The 17,857-nt window shown below is 41.0% G+C and overlaps 1 protein-coding gene and 1 long non-coding RNA gene across 7 annotated transcripts in view; one reads left to right on the top strand and one right to left on the bottom strand.

Moving 5' to 3' along the window:
- The window catches only part of LOC112806116 (uncharacterized), a 43,408-nt gene extending 34,964 nt beyond the window's left edge, over positions 1-8,444 (top strand). The window contains exons 1-3 of one of the 2 annotated variants that reach the window (XR_003203808.1): positions 6,934-6,987; positions 7,136-7,258; positions 8,332-8,444. This is a non-coding gene — a long non-coding RNA (uncharacterized lncRNA). Of the gene's footprint in view, positions 1-6,933; positions 6,988-7,135; positions 7,259-8,331 lie in introns of those variants that run through there. The other variant, XR_012375359.1, reaches the window with a different exon arrangement.
- The window catches only part of IRAG1 (inositol 1,4,5-triphosphate receptor associated 1), a 119,365-nt gene that overhangs the window by 6,887 nt on the left and 94,621 nt on the right, over positions 1-17,857 (bottom strand). For all 5 annotated transcript variants that reach the window (XM_073882915.1, XM_025848399.2, XM_073882916.1 and 2 more), the window contains 4 exons: positions 12,461-12,510; positions 11,802-11,909; positions 9,682-9,746; positions 774-893 (listed from right to left, as the gene is read on the bottom strand). In XM_073882915.1, the coding sequence (XP_073739016.1) occupies positions 774-893; positions 9,682-9,746; positions 11,802-11,909; positions 12,461-12,510 (343 nt within the window). The remainder of the gene's footprint in view (positions 1-773; positions 894-9,681; positions 9,747-11,801; positions 11,910-12,460; positions 12,511-17,857) is intronic.

Genomic DNA, 17,857 nt, shown 5'->3' with positions numbered 1-17,857 from the left:
TAGGCTTCCCAAGAGATACCCTTCTGATGCCCTTCTCCCAGGATCAGTACTCTTTTTGCTTATCCTATAGCTGAATGTTCAAGACAAGCACAGTTTGGCTAGGGCAACCCCACTGCAGTATATATGGCTGCCACACAGAAGCTCACAGGTTCTATAATGATGGGAAGCTGTGTCTTCTTCAGGAGCTATGGAGAAAGAAGAAGCTCAGGATGCTACGCCTGGTCAGAAATACTTCTCTACCTGGCTGGGCTTGGGCCCTGCTTAGTACTCTGTCCCCTTAGTGGCTGACAATGGGCCAAAGGTGTTATTGAAGCTCAATCAGAAAAGGGGACAGTTGGAAGTTGAGGGGACTCCAGTTTACAGAAAGAAGGGATGGCAGTTGGCAGTTCTAGGAAGTAGGGTTACAGCTTCTCCTGCGCATTGTTGAGAGCAACATCACTCCTCTGAGCATGTGTCAGGAAGCCTTAGGCACCACCAAGAGGAACCCACCCAGGGGCCTTATTGCCAGACCATTCTGGGCAGTGGCATTCTGGTGGCTTTCTGCCTAAAAAGAGGGCAGTCTAATTATTGCCTAACCACACCCTCTCACCCTGCTTCCTCTTGTCCTTCCTGTGGAACAGTACTGTCCTTTCTTATGTAGTTCTTTATTAAGGTGAGGAGGTCCTAGGGCCACTGGTTGCTTCCTTAAATCCTCTAAGAAACAGGAAAGGCCCGTGGGAAGGTATCTTCTGAGACCTACCAGGTGACCTCAGGGTGGACGAAGTCTGACTCACCCCTTCTTGTATGCTTCCTCCTCCATCCTGGCCTTGGTCTCCTGGCTAATCTCCTCCAGGCAACTCAAAGTCGGCATGGGAGCAGAGGCTTCACAATCCGGGTCCCCATTTGTCTTTCCACTAGTGAGAAGAGGGAAGTACAGGGTGTCCTTTTAGCCACATTGGGTGTCTGAAAACCAAACCATGTCTTTGGCCTGATTCCTTTTCGGAAGTGAGGAACCTCATTCTAGGCTGAGTTCATTTCAATCCTTCTACCCTGAGACAAGATTTTATAAAGGCCGTAGTCCAAGAATCCTTCCTAGACCTCCAAACATAAAATAATGTGCTAGCTCCCTTTTTCTTCATGCACTCAAATCCACCTTTACTCTTATTCCACGAGACGCTATAAGTGGACAGACAACTGTTGGGAGCTCTATAGCACTAAGATGAGGAAGATGGAGGTGGGTCAAATGTTCAGTCAGTCATTCCATTCCTGTAGTCCATCTTTTGCTTCATTTATTTAAGTATATACTGAGTACTGACTAAGTCACAAGTACCTTGTAATATACTGGGGATACATTAGATGATAAAAGAAATAGTCTTTGCCAACATGGAGCTTAGCAGGAAAGAATGCCCAAAAAAGGAAAGAAAAAGATATGTAGTTAATTACAAATTGTGATAACTTTTATGAAAGAGAAAAACTCTGTGCACTGCAGAAAGTAACAAGGGGAGAATCTACTTCGATTGAGTGGTTAGAAAAGATCTTTCTGAGGTGGTTTAACTGGAGCAAAGACCTGAAAGATGAAAAGTCAGCCATATCTATAGCAGAGGGAAGATCATCCTAGGGGGAGAATGCCGATGTGGAAGACCCTGAGACACAAAAGATGCAGAGATATTTGAGGCACTGAAAAGAGGCAATGAAGCAGTAGTTAACTTTTGGACAAGATAAATTTTCAATGCCAGTGAAATATCCAGATGGAGATGTCAAGTAGGTAGTTCGCTATACCAAATTGAGTTGGAGAAGAGCTCTAGAGGCTGGAGATAACATTTGGCATCATCAGAATATATATGACATCTAAAGCCAAGGGGATGGATAAGATTGTCTAGGGAGACAGTATGAGGAAATATGAGAAGAGGACCCAGGACCAAGCCGTGGGCATCTCTGCCTTTAGCTCAGGTAGAGAAGAAACTACAGAGGAGTAGCAGCCAGAGAGGTAGGAGGAAAACCAGGAGAATATAGAGTCCTGGGAGCCAAGAGAGGAGAGCATGTCAAGGAGGAGTTAATTGTGTCACAGGTTCACTTCTGAGAGTCCAAGTCAGATGAGTATAGAAATCTGCAGATTATTAGATTTGATAATATGGAGGTCAAGAGGAGCTTTGGTGAAATGGTGGGAGCCAAAGACAGATTAGAATGGGCTTAGTAAAGAATGAGAGGCAAGAAAGAGGAAGACCTAGACACAGTAATCTGACTAAAAAGGGAAGTAGAAGAGTATGTTGTGGGATACATAGCTGAAGAAGTGGGTCAAGGAATGAAAGCACATTTGAATGTGGATAGAAGTGATCCCAAGAGGGGATGAGAGAAAGCGGATGACCAAAGGAAAAAATTCTTTGAAAAGAGAAGTAGAGACAGACCTTAGAAAGGTGGAAAAACTTCTCAGTTATAACAAAGGGAAGAAGGTGATGAAGATGGTGGGTTGGGGATCTGGTGAAAGAAGATGAGAGGGCTCCTATCTAATAGCTTAAATTTTCTCTAAAATGGAAGATAAGGTCATATGCCAAGAGTGAGAGGTAGATAGGCCTAGGAAGGTTTGAGAAGAGAGGAGAAGGTGTGAACGAGTCATGTGAGAAGGGGGAAAACAAATATGCTAGAAAATCATAGGAGGATGGCTAGGCAGTGCTGGGAGTCCATTTGAAGTATGGAAGCGTGAGTTTAAAGGAAGTATCCTGATGGTCATGCCTTCCCTATAAATCCTGCAGCCCACCTAAGGTGTCTGGGACTCCCACTGGGAGTCATGCCATGGGAGGAGCCCTCGAACAAGGCAAAACAGTGAGCAAAGCTTTTCAGCCAGGACTCTGAAGGACTGCAGCTGCTACCCTCCCCAACCTCACAGGCTATACCAGTGAGCCTTATATTTTCTCATTCTTGGCTTCAGCTTCCCATCCCTTAGTTTTCCTCAGACCTTGTAAAATTTACATTTTATCAGGCTGGAAACCAAAACCCATTGTGAACAAGAAAGATAACACTCTAAAAATATCAGCTATTCATAACATTTCTCCTTTTGCAAATTATATTATCCACTCCCTTCCATGTGACCTTTGCCTAATGTGCAGTTTCCTATTTGTCCAAATGATTGGAACAGAGCAGAAAAACATAGCTACAGGCCAAGGGCAGGGAAAGCAATTCTTTTATGAATATATTTATATATTAGAAATGAAATATTGGTATCAGCCTTTTAATTTCTTTTATCTATAGCTGAATAACCTAAGAGGTTAGTGACAAATATGTATGAAGGGGGACAGTGGAGTGTAGAGGAAAAGAACCTGCCTGAGGCAAACATAGGTTCAAATTCCAGCTGCAATACGTGCAAATTCTTAACACTTCCTGAACTTTAGATTTCTCAACTGTAAAATGAGGGTAATAATATGTACCTGATGATGGTAGTGTAGGAATTAATAAAGAAATGTAAGTAAACTTTTTGGAATATAGTACTCAACAAATGATGTTTATCCTCCTCCTCCTCATCACTATTACTTATGTAATAAATTTATTGGTAAATTTGGGGAGCAGTCTGAGGTTCTTCCAAACCTGATCCATAAAAAAATCCAAGCTGATAAATTACCAGGTGATTATTTATATCTTTAAAGGAGAACTTGATTTATATTACTGTGACACTTCAGAATCAGAGGAACCCAAACTTCCACTATCCTCGGGTCACTGCTCTCTAGAGACTAAAACTTTTCTCTGGTACAGCCAGGAAGCCCATTTCAGTGACCCCTTAACATAAGGATCTTCTGTCCAGGGCCCAACTGTCCCAGGTTATATTGATCACCTTGTCTAACTCACTCACCTATGGGGCTTCAGTTCTTAACATGCTTTTACATACATTGCCTCACTTGATCCTCCCAATGATAAGAAGAGCTAACATTTATCTTATGTATCAGGCTCTGTGGTAAGATTTCACTTAAGACTCATGGATGACCCATAAGATAGGTAATACTATTGTGCTCAGGTTAGCAGGTGAGGAAACCAAGGCTCAGGGCTGTTAAATAACAGCCCAAGATTACACAACCAGTGTGTGGTAGAGTTTGGATTTGACCCTGGGTAATCTGACACCTGCCCATGCTCTTGACTGCACTAATTGCCACCCATGCAGGATATTATCCCATCTGTGAGATGAGAAACCCAAGCTCAGGTTGATTAAGTGACTTGCCTAAGTTCACATTATTGGTACTTAGTCGGCCTGGCTGGGACTCTCACCTTGGTCTTCCAAATTCATGTCAAGATGCATTTTTCACACCTCCCTGAGCCCTCCCTTTCAGTAGGAGTTTTCCTGGGGCTCTGAGTGGTGTGTGGGGTTCCAGGGTATCTGCTGAGTGAAGCCATTCTTGCTGTTAGGATGGACCATGGCTTATGATGCTTTTTTTAAAGGGTGCTTGTTTAGAATGTGAGATGGGCTGGGATAGCCTTTGGTTTAATATTGAAAGTAGGGTCGGGAAGTAGGGGAAACACACAATATGTAAAATGTTTGCTCTTATCTCCTGATCCCTAGACTGAGCTAATAGTTCCTTATATATCTTCTCTAACTACCTGGAAGTTTCTTGCTGTGTATCTTTAAAACTCAGCTCAAATACCTTCTCCTCTGTAGAATCTTTCCCAGTGTTTTCCCCTCTCCTACATCTTCTGGTTAAAGTTGATCTCTCCTTCCCTCATGTCCTCATTGTGCCTCTGTTACAGCATAACTCAGAGAGAGGGGATTTTTATGTTTTATATACCTATCCATTCCTCCATATGACTGTGATCACAGAGAGAGAGACTGTGCTTGAGTTATAATTTTGCTTAGCATACAGTAAGTTCCTTTAAGTGTTTGTTGAGTTACACTGACTTCACTGTGGCTTATCCAGTCTGCCTATTAATCTTGTAAAATAGGCAGGTCTTTTCTGTAAATGGCTATTTCCTGAGAACCCAGTGTTTGGGTTGAGCTGAAGGAATCTCTATTCATGGCTGTAAACGTGGAGCTGAGCACGGCCTGTGCCCACCCTAGAGATTTCTGGGCCAAACACAGATGGATCTTGGCATCTATTCCCAGCCTGAAATCTTGCGTGCTTTCTTTCTGGGATGATTCATTAAAATTAGGTTCATTGTTTTCTCATGTCCACCGGGTCAAAATTGTTTGTCATTGTGCTTAGTTCTCAGTAATGTGAGGGGTCCTTCAGTCAAAATGTATTGTTTAACTGGGAGTTATGTTAGAGTCTTTTTTTTCCCCATGTGGTAAACAATATTTGAAAGTGACTGCAATTCTTTCCAGTGAGCAGATCTTACCTTTTTGGGTTCAGTGATGTCTTGATCACCTCAGACAAGCCCAGCCCAGGGGAACTGAGCTAGAAGACCTTCCTTACTCCTGTTACTCAGTCTAAGATTCCTGGGGTACACTACTAGTTGATGGAGGGCTAATTCATTTCAGAATACTATCAGCAAAGGGGAGTTCACTATACATATTTGATGTCATACAAAACCTTTAGGCAATTTACCCTGGCTGCTTCCAAAATGTAGAAAAATGGTTATTTTAGAGATTATAATGGAAATTTCTCTGTGATACATCATTATAATTGCCCCTTTTGTGAAACTAATGCCGTGCATCATTCACATCCATGGCTTTGCTAATCCCTCAGTGAACTGCTCTGTGTACACCCTCTGCTCCCATCCCCTGCTGTACTTCATGCCCAGCCAGTCACCAGGTCATTCAAAATAGCTCGCAAGACTTCATGGGTGCCTGGGTGGCTCAGTTGGTTAAGCATCTACCTTCAGCTCAGGTCATGATCCCAGGGTCCTGGGATCGAGTCCCACATTGGGCTCCCTGCTCCGCACAGAGCCTGCTTCTCCCTGTGCCTCTGCCTCTCTCTGTCTCTCATGAATAAATAAATAAAATCTTAAAAAAAAAGACTTCTTAAAAAAATAGCCCTTAAATGCATCCTCTTGTCTCCAGTCATACTGCACTTCTTTTCATTCTTCTAGTTGGAGTGTCTATTAAGAGGTTAGGAGCATGAGTTCTGTTATCTACTACCGTGTAACCTCAGGCAAGTGATTTCTCTGAGTTTATTTCCACATCTATAAAAGAGGGATATTAGTAGTTAATATTAATAGTTAATATTGATATTAATACCTACCTCATGGGTGTATTGTAAGGATTAAATGAGATTAATGTAAAGCAATTAGAACAGGACTTGGCATAAAGTAAGCATGCTGTAAATAGTAATTATCACCATCATCTTTCTTTTTTTTTTTAGATTTTTTTTTTTTAATTTATTTGACAGAGAGAGGGACACAGTGAGAGAGGGAACACAAGCAGGGGGACTGGGAGAGAGAGAAGCAGGCTTCCCGCTGAGCAAGGAGCCCGATGTGGGGCTTGATCCCAGGACCCTGGGATCATGACCTGAGCCAAAGGCAAACACTTAATGACTGAGCCACCCAGGTGCCCCATCACCATCATCTTATTATTTCTTAACTACTCCATACTTTCTCACTTCAGAGCCTGGAATGTTGTTAACCTCCAGTTTACTATGTAAAACTTTCACGTTTCACTTTATTTTTATTTATTTTTAAAGATTGTATTTATTTATTTGTCAGAGAGAGAGACAGAGAGCACAAGCAGGGGGAGCAGCAGGCAGAGGGAGAAGCAGGCTTCTCACTGAGCAGGGAGCCCAATGAAGGATTCGATCCCAAGACCCTGGTATCATGACCTGAGCCGAAGGCAGATGCTTAACCAACTGAGCCACCCAGGCGTCCCTAAGGTTTCACTTTAAAAGTAAATTCCTAGAGGAAATATTTTCTGAGGCACCCCTCCCCCACCTATACCAAATCTGGGTTAAGGTGCTCATTTTCTTGTCTACTGTTGCTTTAGCAACCTGTACTTCCTTATGATATCATCCATCACATTGTATTATAATAGGCTGTTTCCCATCTGCTTTCTCCATCAGACTGTGAACTCCTGAGTATATTCTAGATACCTAAACCTTAGTGATTAATTGTCAAAAGAATGAATGAATAAGTCTATAAATAGTTTTCCTATTTATGGAACTCATCATGAGCTTTATTTTGTTTTAATCTTTAAGATTAACTTTAAATATTACTCTGTGTATTTTCCTCTAATTCTGCATATCCCTAGATCTTCCCTGAGTGAAGAACAACTTACTATGAAGTGACCTACAATAGCAACACTCAGAATTCTCTCAAATCACATTGGGCAGTGCAATCAGCTCTCAGGTATCTGCTTGAGAACTAGCTACAGGTAATTTGATCTTCTTATCAACTTTCACATGCTTAGCCAATTCCCTTCCTGCCAGGTCACATTTCCCTGTATACTTAGGGAAATGTGAAATCACTTTAAATCAAGCTAAATATAACAATCTAGAAAGCAATGTATATTAACTTATAATGCATTTTTTCCTCTTTAACAATATGGAGAAGGTAGCTAGAATTGACTGTACTTGTGTTGAAACAGAAGATAGAAATTTATTTTAATTCACAGATTGTCTCATTGTTAGCCTCTTGGCAATCTATTAATATTTCCAGTTTCATGAATTCAGATGGAAATCACTTAGCACTTTTCATAAATCCAGGAGGGGGAAGCTACTGTTAGTGTTAGAATCCCTCCTCTTTTGAATATGTCCTCCCCTTTTTGCAGCCATCTTTATAGGCTGGGTATATTCCCAATAGGCAAGTCAGCCACAGCATGGGTAAAAATCATGGTAGTCTCTCTGGGTAGAAAAGAGTGAGCTGCAGATACCTTCCTTGAGCTTATTGCTTAACTTGTCTCAATCCTCACTCTGTCCCTGTCTCTCCTGGTTCTAAACTCTTGGAATGGTGATGCCACTATTGATCCTCATTCATTGTTGCTTCTGATTTGGGGTCAATGCTTGCTGCTCTTAACTTTGTATCTCACTTTCTCTTACCAAGGATAGCTCAGGTTCTTGATGATCTCCACTGCCTCAGATGGAAGCTGTCAGCTGGCATGATCAATAGTTCTACAGAGTCCAGGCCCTGCTCCATCGTGATTAGAGTCTTTTTCAAAGAGTGAGGACATAGATCTTTGTCCCTGATTGGTTCTATAGGCCAAGAGTAGAGAATGGGGCCTTGTTGGGGGCCCTTTTGGAGAAGAGGTTCGTGCACCCAAAGGCAGGATTGGAAGGGAGAATTTTAGTGTCTTCTCACTCAGGGCATCAAGTAACCATTTCTGGAGAGATTCAGAGATCGTGGAGTAAATATTATGACTCTAGGGACTTGATATGTCTTTGTAACCTTGGTTACTTCCACATCATTGTTAGTTTTTCACCCCTTTACAATTTCTTTGTAATGATCTAGAAAATAAGGAAACAAAGATTGAAACAAAAATGCCCTACACAACATGAAGGACCTGTATGCTTACAGAGGGTGAGGTGTCAAAGTAAGGAATTCCTGGACAAACTTCAAGACTAAAGTAGGTGAGTCACTGAGTGATAGGTTAGTGGTTACACATACTGAGAGGTGAGTAAAACAGGCTGAGTCTGGGGGGTGGGGAGCTTGGGAGCTTGTCTGTACTGAAAAGGGACCCAACATAGACTTTTCTAGTCAGGTCAAGCAAAACTATTCTAACAGCAATGAAAAATGAAGGACTAAAGCTGTCTTAAGGCAAAGAAGAAGGAAGAATAAAGGTGTATATTCTACCAAGTGAGAAAAGACACAAGGTGAAAGTTCTGAGAGGTGACAGCTGTGATCCAGATGTTTTCCAGCAAGCAAATGAAAGAATTTGAAAAGCAAGTTATAAACTCTTCTGAGTGTAAAAACAGCCTGCCTTGCTCTGGCTGAGGATGAAAAGACCTGCAAATTGCACAGATGCCTAGAAAAATAGTGTCTGCATGGCAGACACTATTCATTGCCACTCCAGTACTCAATCCTCCTACCTGTTTCCTCACAGCAAATGTGATTTTGCTCAGAAATTTATTCTTCTTCACAGAGCCACTTTGCTTCATGGGAAGCTGACTCTTTGTCCCCATCTCCAGGGCACGGTTTAAACCCATGATGACAATCCTATTCCCAAAGCCTGTGTTTGGTTTAGAAAGGAACTATGTTCCAGATTTACTAACAAGATAAGGGAGACTAAAAAAAAAAGTTTCTGGGTTTGTTCATAAAAAAGAAGCATGGAAAGAGATAGTCCTCTTCTTCTAAATACTTCATGTCTGGATGAATACTTGAAAATAGTAGCCATTTGCCACAAGCCTGCTGATAAAGTCAATGTATAAAGTGGGCAGAAGCAAGCAAGGAAATTGTAGAGGCTGAGCTGGGGCCCTGCTGTACTATACCTGGAAAATTCCTACCTCTGTACACCCTCCGCTCCCATCCCACACTCTACTTCACGTTGGACTTACTATTTAAGCCCCTTCCGGTTAGGGCTTTCTTGTATCTGTAGCCCAAAGAATCCTAACCAAGAGAGAAAGTGTCTGTCTTCTCTGGGCTCTTCTGAGATTGAGGTACACTTGGACTCAGCCACAGCATCTTCCTGGTCCAGATTGCAAACTGACTCTGAAATCTTTGTGGGTCTCAAAGTCCCATGTATTTTCCTTAGAACTTAATTTGCTTTCCATCACATTTTGGGAGTAAGGATGGGAAGAAAAGTGAGTTAGGGAAAATTTTCTCAGAGATTCCCAGAGTTAAGAGGAAGATCAACAAACTTACTCTTCCAAAAGTGCAGGCAGTGCTGAGGTGACAGGTAGGTTGCCTTTCCCATTGGGTGATTCTGACTGGATGAAAAACAGGAGACAGACAATTGAAGATCAGGTAGGAAGGAAGAAGCCAGAGCTGCTACGTCTCTGATGATGTGGGGAAGGGGCTGCTGCTCTCCCAGCTCTTCCCCCACCACCATGCTTTCTGATCTGCATCTGAACCCAGGCGTTGGGCCTTTCCTGTCCTCCATTCCTTAGTGCCCCCTGAGGCCCATGCAACTTGTACCTTTTACTTCTCCTCCTAAGTTTCCCTGAGTGAAGAATTTACATTTTGAGGCCCCATTCTGGAGCAGAGCCTCAGTTTTTCCTCATTCTCAGGTTTACTGACTTGGACTAAATACCAGCAGGCCTCCTAGCAAACAGAGGCCCTTCTCTGCCCTGGGGATGTAGCTCCAAGCATAATACTCAGGAGATGCCTGTCATTACTAAAACCCCCCTGTTTTGTTACAACAGATTTGGTTTAAGAAATGGTTCTCACTTCTGGCTGCATCTTAGAATCACTGGGGAAGATTTAAAGTACTGATCCAATTCAGAATCTTGGGGTGAGGCCTGGGCAATGTTTTAGAAGTACCTTGTGTGATCTTAATGCATATCCCTGGTTGCCAACTTTTAGTCTAAAGGAATATACAGTTGACCCTTGAACAACATAGGTTTGAACTGTGCAGGTCTACTTATATATGGATTTTAAATACAGTACAATACTGTAAATGTATTTTCTCTTCCTTATGATTTTCTTAACATTTTCTTTTCTCTAGCTTACTTTATTATAAGAATATACTATATAATACATATAACATGCAAAATATGTGTTAATTGACTATTTATGTTATTGGTAAGGCTTCCGATCATCAGTAGTTTTTAGGGAGTCAAAAGTTATACACAGATTTTCAACTGTGTGGGGTGGGTGCCCCCAACCCCTGCATTGTTCAAGGGCCAACTGCATGTTTGGAAATAATATTCTTACATTTAGTATAGTATTGGAAATAGGTCCATTAAACACACTAGCTAGACCTCCCTAAGCTCCTTTAACCAAAAAAGTTTTTTAGGTTTTAGTGAGTGATTTGGGAGTTTAGGATAATTTCATAGATGATTGAAAGAGAGGTGAAAGAAGCTATTGCTACATACTGGCACAATAGAGCTTGAATCTACTTTACCTATTGCTTACACAATCAGATTGCCTTATAGAGTAGTGCTGGTCATGAACACAGAATAGAGAAGCAACTGAAGAAAGAATTAGAAAAGTTTTAAATAATATTAACTAGATCCACAAAAGCCTGGGATGTAGAAAATATTTTGTTATATAGGAACTGTGTATGTTTAAAATAATTGAAATGAATTTTTTTCTGATTATTAGCAATAGATTCATATTATAGAAATATAAAAAGGCATCAGGAAGAAAATAAAAATCACCTGTGGTTTTACCATTGCCCAGGGTATCCATTAATAGTTTTACATATATTCTTCTAGAATCTGCTATATCTACACATAGAAAAATACTCTTAAAAAAAAAAAACCCTACAAAACAGAATTCTACTGCATATACTGTTTTTAATTCCTTTTATTATGGACATTTTTCATGTTACTTTTAACAACTGCACAGAAATCCCTTTTTAGGGCTGTCTATATTTAACCAATTTCTTATTAATGGGCAGTCTGGTAGTTTCTTCTCAAACCCACGCCCTGGAATCAGAAAGCCTAGGGTTAAAAGCTCAGCCCTACTACTTACTACACAATGCAACCTTCAGGTATTTAAATCCATTGCAGAGTGGGGTGGGGGGGGCGGGGCACTACACCCACCTTGGAGGATTGTGGTTTAAGCATGGGAAGAGATACCATTTTCAAAGAACACTCTTTGAGCTGCCAGCACCTTGCTCAAGGATACTGAGTCTTCTTCTCGGGGCAGTGGAAGACACTGGGCCTGGTCTATATTGAGCTTTTTTGAGCCCATACTCCAAAATCTGTGCTGGGAATTTCCTTTCCTTATTGACCCTGCCCCCACCTAGGTCACCCTCATAGTCCTGAGCCTGAGGGAGAGGTTGAAAAGGGCTGGGAGGTAGGCATCATCATACTCACCAGGGCTGGTAAGGAGGGGATGGGTGATGAGCTGGGAGTTTGGCCGGCCATGTTCAGGGCATTAAACTTGGGAACCACTGCAACACTGACTCTCCGGCGGGGCATGTTCTGTGGGAAGAGATGTGACCAGGCCCACTGTCAGGGAGGGAGCAGCACCCACAGTTCAGAAAGGCCTGGAAAATGCCTACTAGTTCCTGATGCTGTAATTACATTCATTGGGTATTTTGGCTTTGGGGTAGTGATGGTGTTGAGGGTTGGTTTGGAAAGAGTGGCCAAAGTTGACCCAAGTTTTCTGTTAGTGGTGAGTGATTTCTTAACATGTTCTTATTTTAGCTTATATCCTAAAGAAATGGAACAGAAATGACCCCCAGTCTCTGGGTAACACCTGGAAAGTATATGGAAGTATACTTCCATAAAAAGTATATAGGAACACCAAGGTTTATGCATCATTCCATGTTCATTTGGGGGATGGTCTAACCAGGGAAACCATGAGGAAGGGAAGGCTGAAGGACAAACTAACAAGTGTGGTAAGCTGAATTAAAGACTCTGTCCAGAGGTTCTCTGGCACCTGTGGTTTCAAGCATGAATGACTTTCTGGTGACTATGGAAACTTCTGTTGTAATCCCCCGGGAATCCTGGTATTCCTTGAACATGCATACCTTTCCCAGTGTGAGGGACATGGACCGCGCTGTTCGAGGGACCCCGTCTTCTGCAGCAAGAGGGAACAGAGAAGAGAACTCAGGTAAATTTTCAGAGTAGTCTCCAGCAGAAAACGGATAGCCTGAAACTAAGCTGAGGTATTGATTGGTCAGAACTGGCCCTCAAGAGATAGCCCAAGAGCCTAGGTGTTGGGAACACTAAGTTTGACACTACCCCCTGAGACAATTATCTGCAGAGTGGGACTTTTCTGGACATAACTTTTATCTTAACTCCTCTGGGCAGTATGAGAAACCCATCTTGGGCCTCTGATATCCACCTGACACACTGCACAGTCTCTGGTAATACCCTGGAGAGTGTGTGAAAAATTACTTGTAGCCATACCAAGGCTTATTGGATCATTTCTTGCTCATTTAAGAGATGTACACTCAGGGAAATTATGAGCAAGGAAGGTGTGGTATCAGTAAAGAATGCAAACTTGTTGGCACAGTGGTTACAATAAGTCATCTCTAAAACAATTTGGAACAAAGGAAACCAGCACCCCAGGATTTTCAACGTCTTAGTGCATACATTAAGTGATATAATTTATATAAAATGTTTTGCACCACACCTGGATAATACTGCCACCAGAAAACACCAAAATGTACAGAGAAAGGTTTTTAAAAGCTCAATTTCAGTTTCAGTTTGACCAATATCATTTAGCTTGTATATCTGTTTATCCCTCTTATCTATGTATTGTCCCTGTTTTTCTATTTACCTCACTTCATTGACTTTTTTTTTCCTTCCCACCCTTCCCACCCTGCACATTGATTTAGAAGTTATACATTTTAGTTCTAATCTTTAATGTGCCCACTTAAATTTGTAACATATTACGTGACTTTAAATTTTAAATTAATCAAGATTTCTATTCTTTTCCTAATGAAACCTTAAAACAATAACTCCCTCGAATCTACATTGCTTTTCAGTATTTTTGTTTTACTTTGTATTTGTAATCTGATATTGTTTTATATAATAAATACTTGTTTAGATTTACCCACATTACAAATGTCTGATCACCATTCCTTCTTGCATCCTGCTCCTTTATTTGATCTCAGTTTTGTTTTTCCCTAAGTACACCCTTACTTGTTCTTTTGGCAAGGATCTGTGAGAGGTAAACTTTCTCGGTTGTTTTCTCAAGATATCTTTACCTAGCTCTCAAGCTTGTATCATAGTTTAGCTGGTTATATTTTCTCCAGGTTGATAGTTATTTTTTCTCAGCTCTTTGAAGACTTTAACTTCATTGTCTTTTTTTTAAATTCAATTAATTAACATACAGTGTATTATTGGTTTCAGAGGTACAGGTCAGTGATTCATCAGTCTTATACAACACCCAGTGCTCATTATATCATGTGTCCTCCTTAATGTCCATCACCCAGTTACCCCATCCCCCTGCCCCACTTCATTGTCTTTTGGTACCACTATTGCTATTGAGAATTGTCAGTCTTTTGTAAATCCTCTCTCTTCTCTCTCTGGTTACTTTTAAAATTTTCACTTCATCTTCTATGTGTTTTTATTTCTTCTTGGAATTCACTGTTCTTTCTGAATCCAGTGATTCATGTCTTTCTTTAGTTCTGGGAAATTGTCAGATTCCGGAAAATCTTTTTGAATATTTTCTCTCTCCCTTTCTCCTCTTGTGGATCTGCTAATAAATGTATTTGGAACTTTCTCATTTGATACTCTGTATCCCATATCTTATAATACAACATTTCTTTCATATTTTTATTTTTTTAAATTTTTTTAAGATTATATTTATTTGACAGAGAGAGAGACAGCGAGAGAGGGAACACAAGCATGGGGAGTGGGAGAGGGAGAAGCAGGCCTCCGGCTGAGCAGGGAGCCCGATGCGGGGCCCAATCCCAGGGTCCCAGGATCATGACCTGAGCCGAAGGCAGACGCCCAATGACTAAGCCACCCAGGCACCCTCTTTCATATTTTTAATCAATTTGTCCCTCTAAACTGCATTGTGGGCAACTTCCTCAAATTTGTCTTCCGTTAACTAATTTTTTTCCTCAACTGTGCCCAATCTGATTTAAATGTTGTACCGATAAGCTAGGTTATGCTACCATAATAAACAACCCCAAAGTTTTAGTCACTTATAACAATAAAGATTTATTTCTTCCTTATGTTACATGTCCATTTGCTTCTGAGTTGGCAGCAGGCTCTGCTCTGCATTTCCTCACTTTGGAGTCATATTAATGGAGCTTCTACTGTTCTGGAGCAGTGATGATTGTCATGTGAGGAGGAAGAAACATGGGGTAAATTGCACACCAGTTTCTTTCTTTTTTTTTTTTAGATTTTATTTATTTATCTGAGAGAGAGGGGGAGAGCACAAGCAGGGGGGCAGCAGAGGGAGAAGGAGAAGCAGACTCGCTGCTGAGCAGGGAGCCCAGTGAGGGGCCCAGGACCCCGGGATCATGACCCGAGCCAAAGGCAGAACTTAACCGACTGAGCCACCCAGGCGCCCCTGCACACTAGTTTCTTAAAGGCCTCAACTCAAAGGTGACACATGTCCTTCTGCTCACATTTTATTTGCCAAATCACATGGCATCACCTAACTTCAAGGGAATGGAGAAGTGTGTCCAAAAGGAGAAAATCTGGAATCTCCACTAGAGTAACTACCACTACTATAGTACCTACCACACCTAAACTACTGAGTTTTTTATTTCCATGATTCTGTTCCTCATTTCTAGTTCTATTTTACTCTTTTTTTGATAATTGTATTTTATTCTCATGTTTTTGATTCATTGTCTGATGCCTCTAATAATTTTTAAACATACCTTTATGTTTTTTAAAAAAAGTATCAGATTGTTTTAGTTTCTGCAATCCTTAGGATATAATCCTATGTTTAGTGTGTCTGATGATTCTTGTTCAAGGTGGATTGTTTTGTGTATTTTATAATTTTATACTGTAAAATCATCTTTAATGAGGCTTCAGTTAGAGGAATCTTGTGTGTCCTGGGTGAAGCATGTGCCTCTCCAGAGTGGCTTTATGTTTGTTTCTGACAGTGTTCTTGCAGACATTATTGTGATGTTCTTTTCAGATTCTCTGCATATTGCACCACAACTTCTGTCATGGCATATATTTTTCCTACGAGAAAGCAGAAAGTATTTTTCCTACTACAGGGTGAAACAGACTTCCTTGATTTGTGTCTCTGCTGTTTGGCAACTGTTTTTTTTCTTGTTCAAGTTCTATCTAAAGATGCCCAGTCCTTGGAAAATCTTAACTTTCTATGGGAGTCTCAAAGTCAACTCTCTGTCATAGGTGTCCAAGATATCTCAGATTGCATGCAAGTGCAAAAGTTCAGCACCCAGATAATTGAAGCTGACTCGTGTCCCCAAGGAAGCTGCAGGTTTCAGTTCTCTTTTCTTTTCTGGTATATGAGTATTTCAATTTCTTTTCCTGTAGATTCAGCTATTCTTTTAGACTGTTTGCTTTATTTTATCCAGCAGAAATGTCTAAGTACTTGTGGTCAAGGAGTTTCAAGTTTTCCAGTCAGTCAAAATAGCAAAACCAGAAAATATTTTTTATATGTTGAAGCATTCATACAAATGAATAAAATGCCAATCTTACAAGCAGGCGAAAGATATAATTAGAGAATTTATAAAAGTGGAACTACAAATGGTCCAGTAAACAATTGAAAAGGTAACAAATATAAATTAAAACTATGAGATGAGATATAATCTTGGCCCATCAAAGTCAAAAATAGTTTTAAAGGAAAGGACAAGAATGTCAATGGCACAGTGAACTGAGCGCTATTGTTTCCCATTAAATGGAAATATCAACAGGTTATTTGAAAATAGTTTCCTTTAAGAGCCTTATAAAAAATTTATTTCCTCCAAGCCAGTATTTACACTTCTAGAAATTCATCTTAAGGAAATAATCCAAAATGTAGACAGCCAGTATGTTTCATATGCAGGAAAAAATTTGATTTTTTAAAATGTGTATCAACTTTCTTTAAATCAGAGATATTTTTATTTCACTATAGTCTTCAGAGTTTCAGGCATAGACAAAGATTTCCAGAAGTCATGTAAAGGCTTAAAAACCAACATTATTAGGGAATGGTCACAGAGTATCCAATGGACACACCTGTTAGGTGGATGCTGGCCCCTCTACACCAGCCCAGGCTGAGAAACAGTGGAATGGGAACAAATGTCTGAAAAACATTTAGTCACCATTTAAGATTCAGCTACCATCTCCCTTCTTATTGTAAGCACTTTCTTATGTCCCCAGACTGAATGTGGGACTCTGCGGTATGCTCCCTATAAGAATCTGCTTACTTTTGTCACTGGGCTGGTTATACTGCTCTGCCCTCTGCACCGGCTGGGAGTTCCTTTGGATCTCAGTGACCATGTGCCCTTTACTTCTATATTTAGTATCATGTGGGGCACAACAAAGGAGCTCAATAAATGTCTTTAGAATGAATGAATGAAACTCATGGGTAACTGTTCCTTTCATAAATCTTGGATAGGGCAATTTACAGGAGACCTTGCACCTTCCAGGACAATAATGCAAGATCCCACATATTAGGATTTCTTCAGTGGCAACTTCCCCAACTCCCAACACTGACAGAAACTAGTTTCCTATAGGCCCAGATGCATGTGGGTCAGGAGTTTTGCTGCCAAGATCAAAAGCAGACAGTCTGGAGCATGTGTACACTGCCTTTGGACTCTGGAAAGTGTCACTGATATTCCCCAGGAAACTTGTGAAACCTCCTGTTTATAAAGGTTTCTCCATCTGTTATACTTTCCCTCCTCCTGCTCTTGGTAACACGGATGTTTGCATTCCACAGAGATTCCTGTCACTAAAAGGTCTGTTTTCTCCTGCTTGCACCATCCTCATCAGCCAGAGCCTACACCCTGGCTCTCAAGGAGGGATCTTGGTCCAAGGCACCATCCTCCTCATCCAGGATTGCAGCAAGTGCCTCTTGACCTGTCTCTCTAGACCTCAGTGTCTACCTTCTCCTGATGTATTGCCCACTCTGAAGTCAGACAAATCTTCTGAAAATAGAATCTGACCATGTTAGATGGTATAAACTCACCAGTGCCTCCTTATAGCCTCAAGGACAAAGGCCCAAATTATTAGGATGACCTGGCATGTGGCCCTGGCCTACCAGGGCTTACCTTCAACCTGTCATCATCACACTCCAACCACATCAAATCCTTTGTTTCATAGCCTTTCCATTCCAACCCTACATCTTTGTACACACTGTTTCCTCTACCTGGGGTATATTTCCCCCTCTTGCCTGGAGAATGCCTATTTTTACTTTGAAACATTGCCCAGATGCCATCCTCTGTAAAACCTTCCTTGACTCCCTCAAGCAGAATCACCTCTGTGTTCCTATAGCAATTGTATAGACCATT

The sequence above is a fragment of the Callorhinus ursinus genome, unplaced genomic scaffold (assembly GCF_003265705.2).
Source record: "Callorhinus ursinus isolate GAN/ISIS: 27379988/994484 unplaced genomic scaffold, GSC_fseal_2.0 scaffold49, whole genome shotgun sequence".
NCBI classification, from domain to species: Eukaryota; Metazoa; Chordata; class Mammalia; order Carnivora; family Otariidae; genus Callorhinus; species Callorhinus ursinus.
The sequence above is the reverse complement of the archived record's forward strand: the minus strand, read 5'-3'. Positions and strand labels throughout refer to the sequence as shown.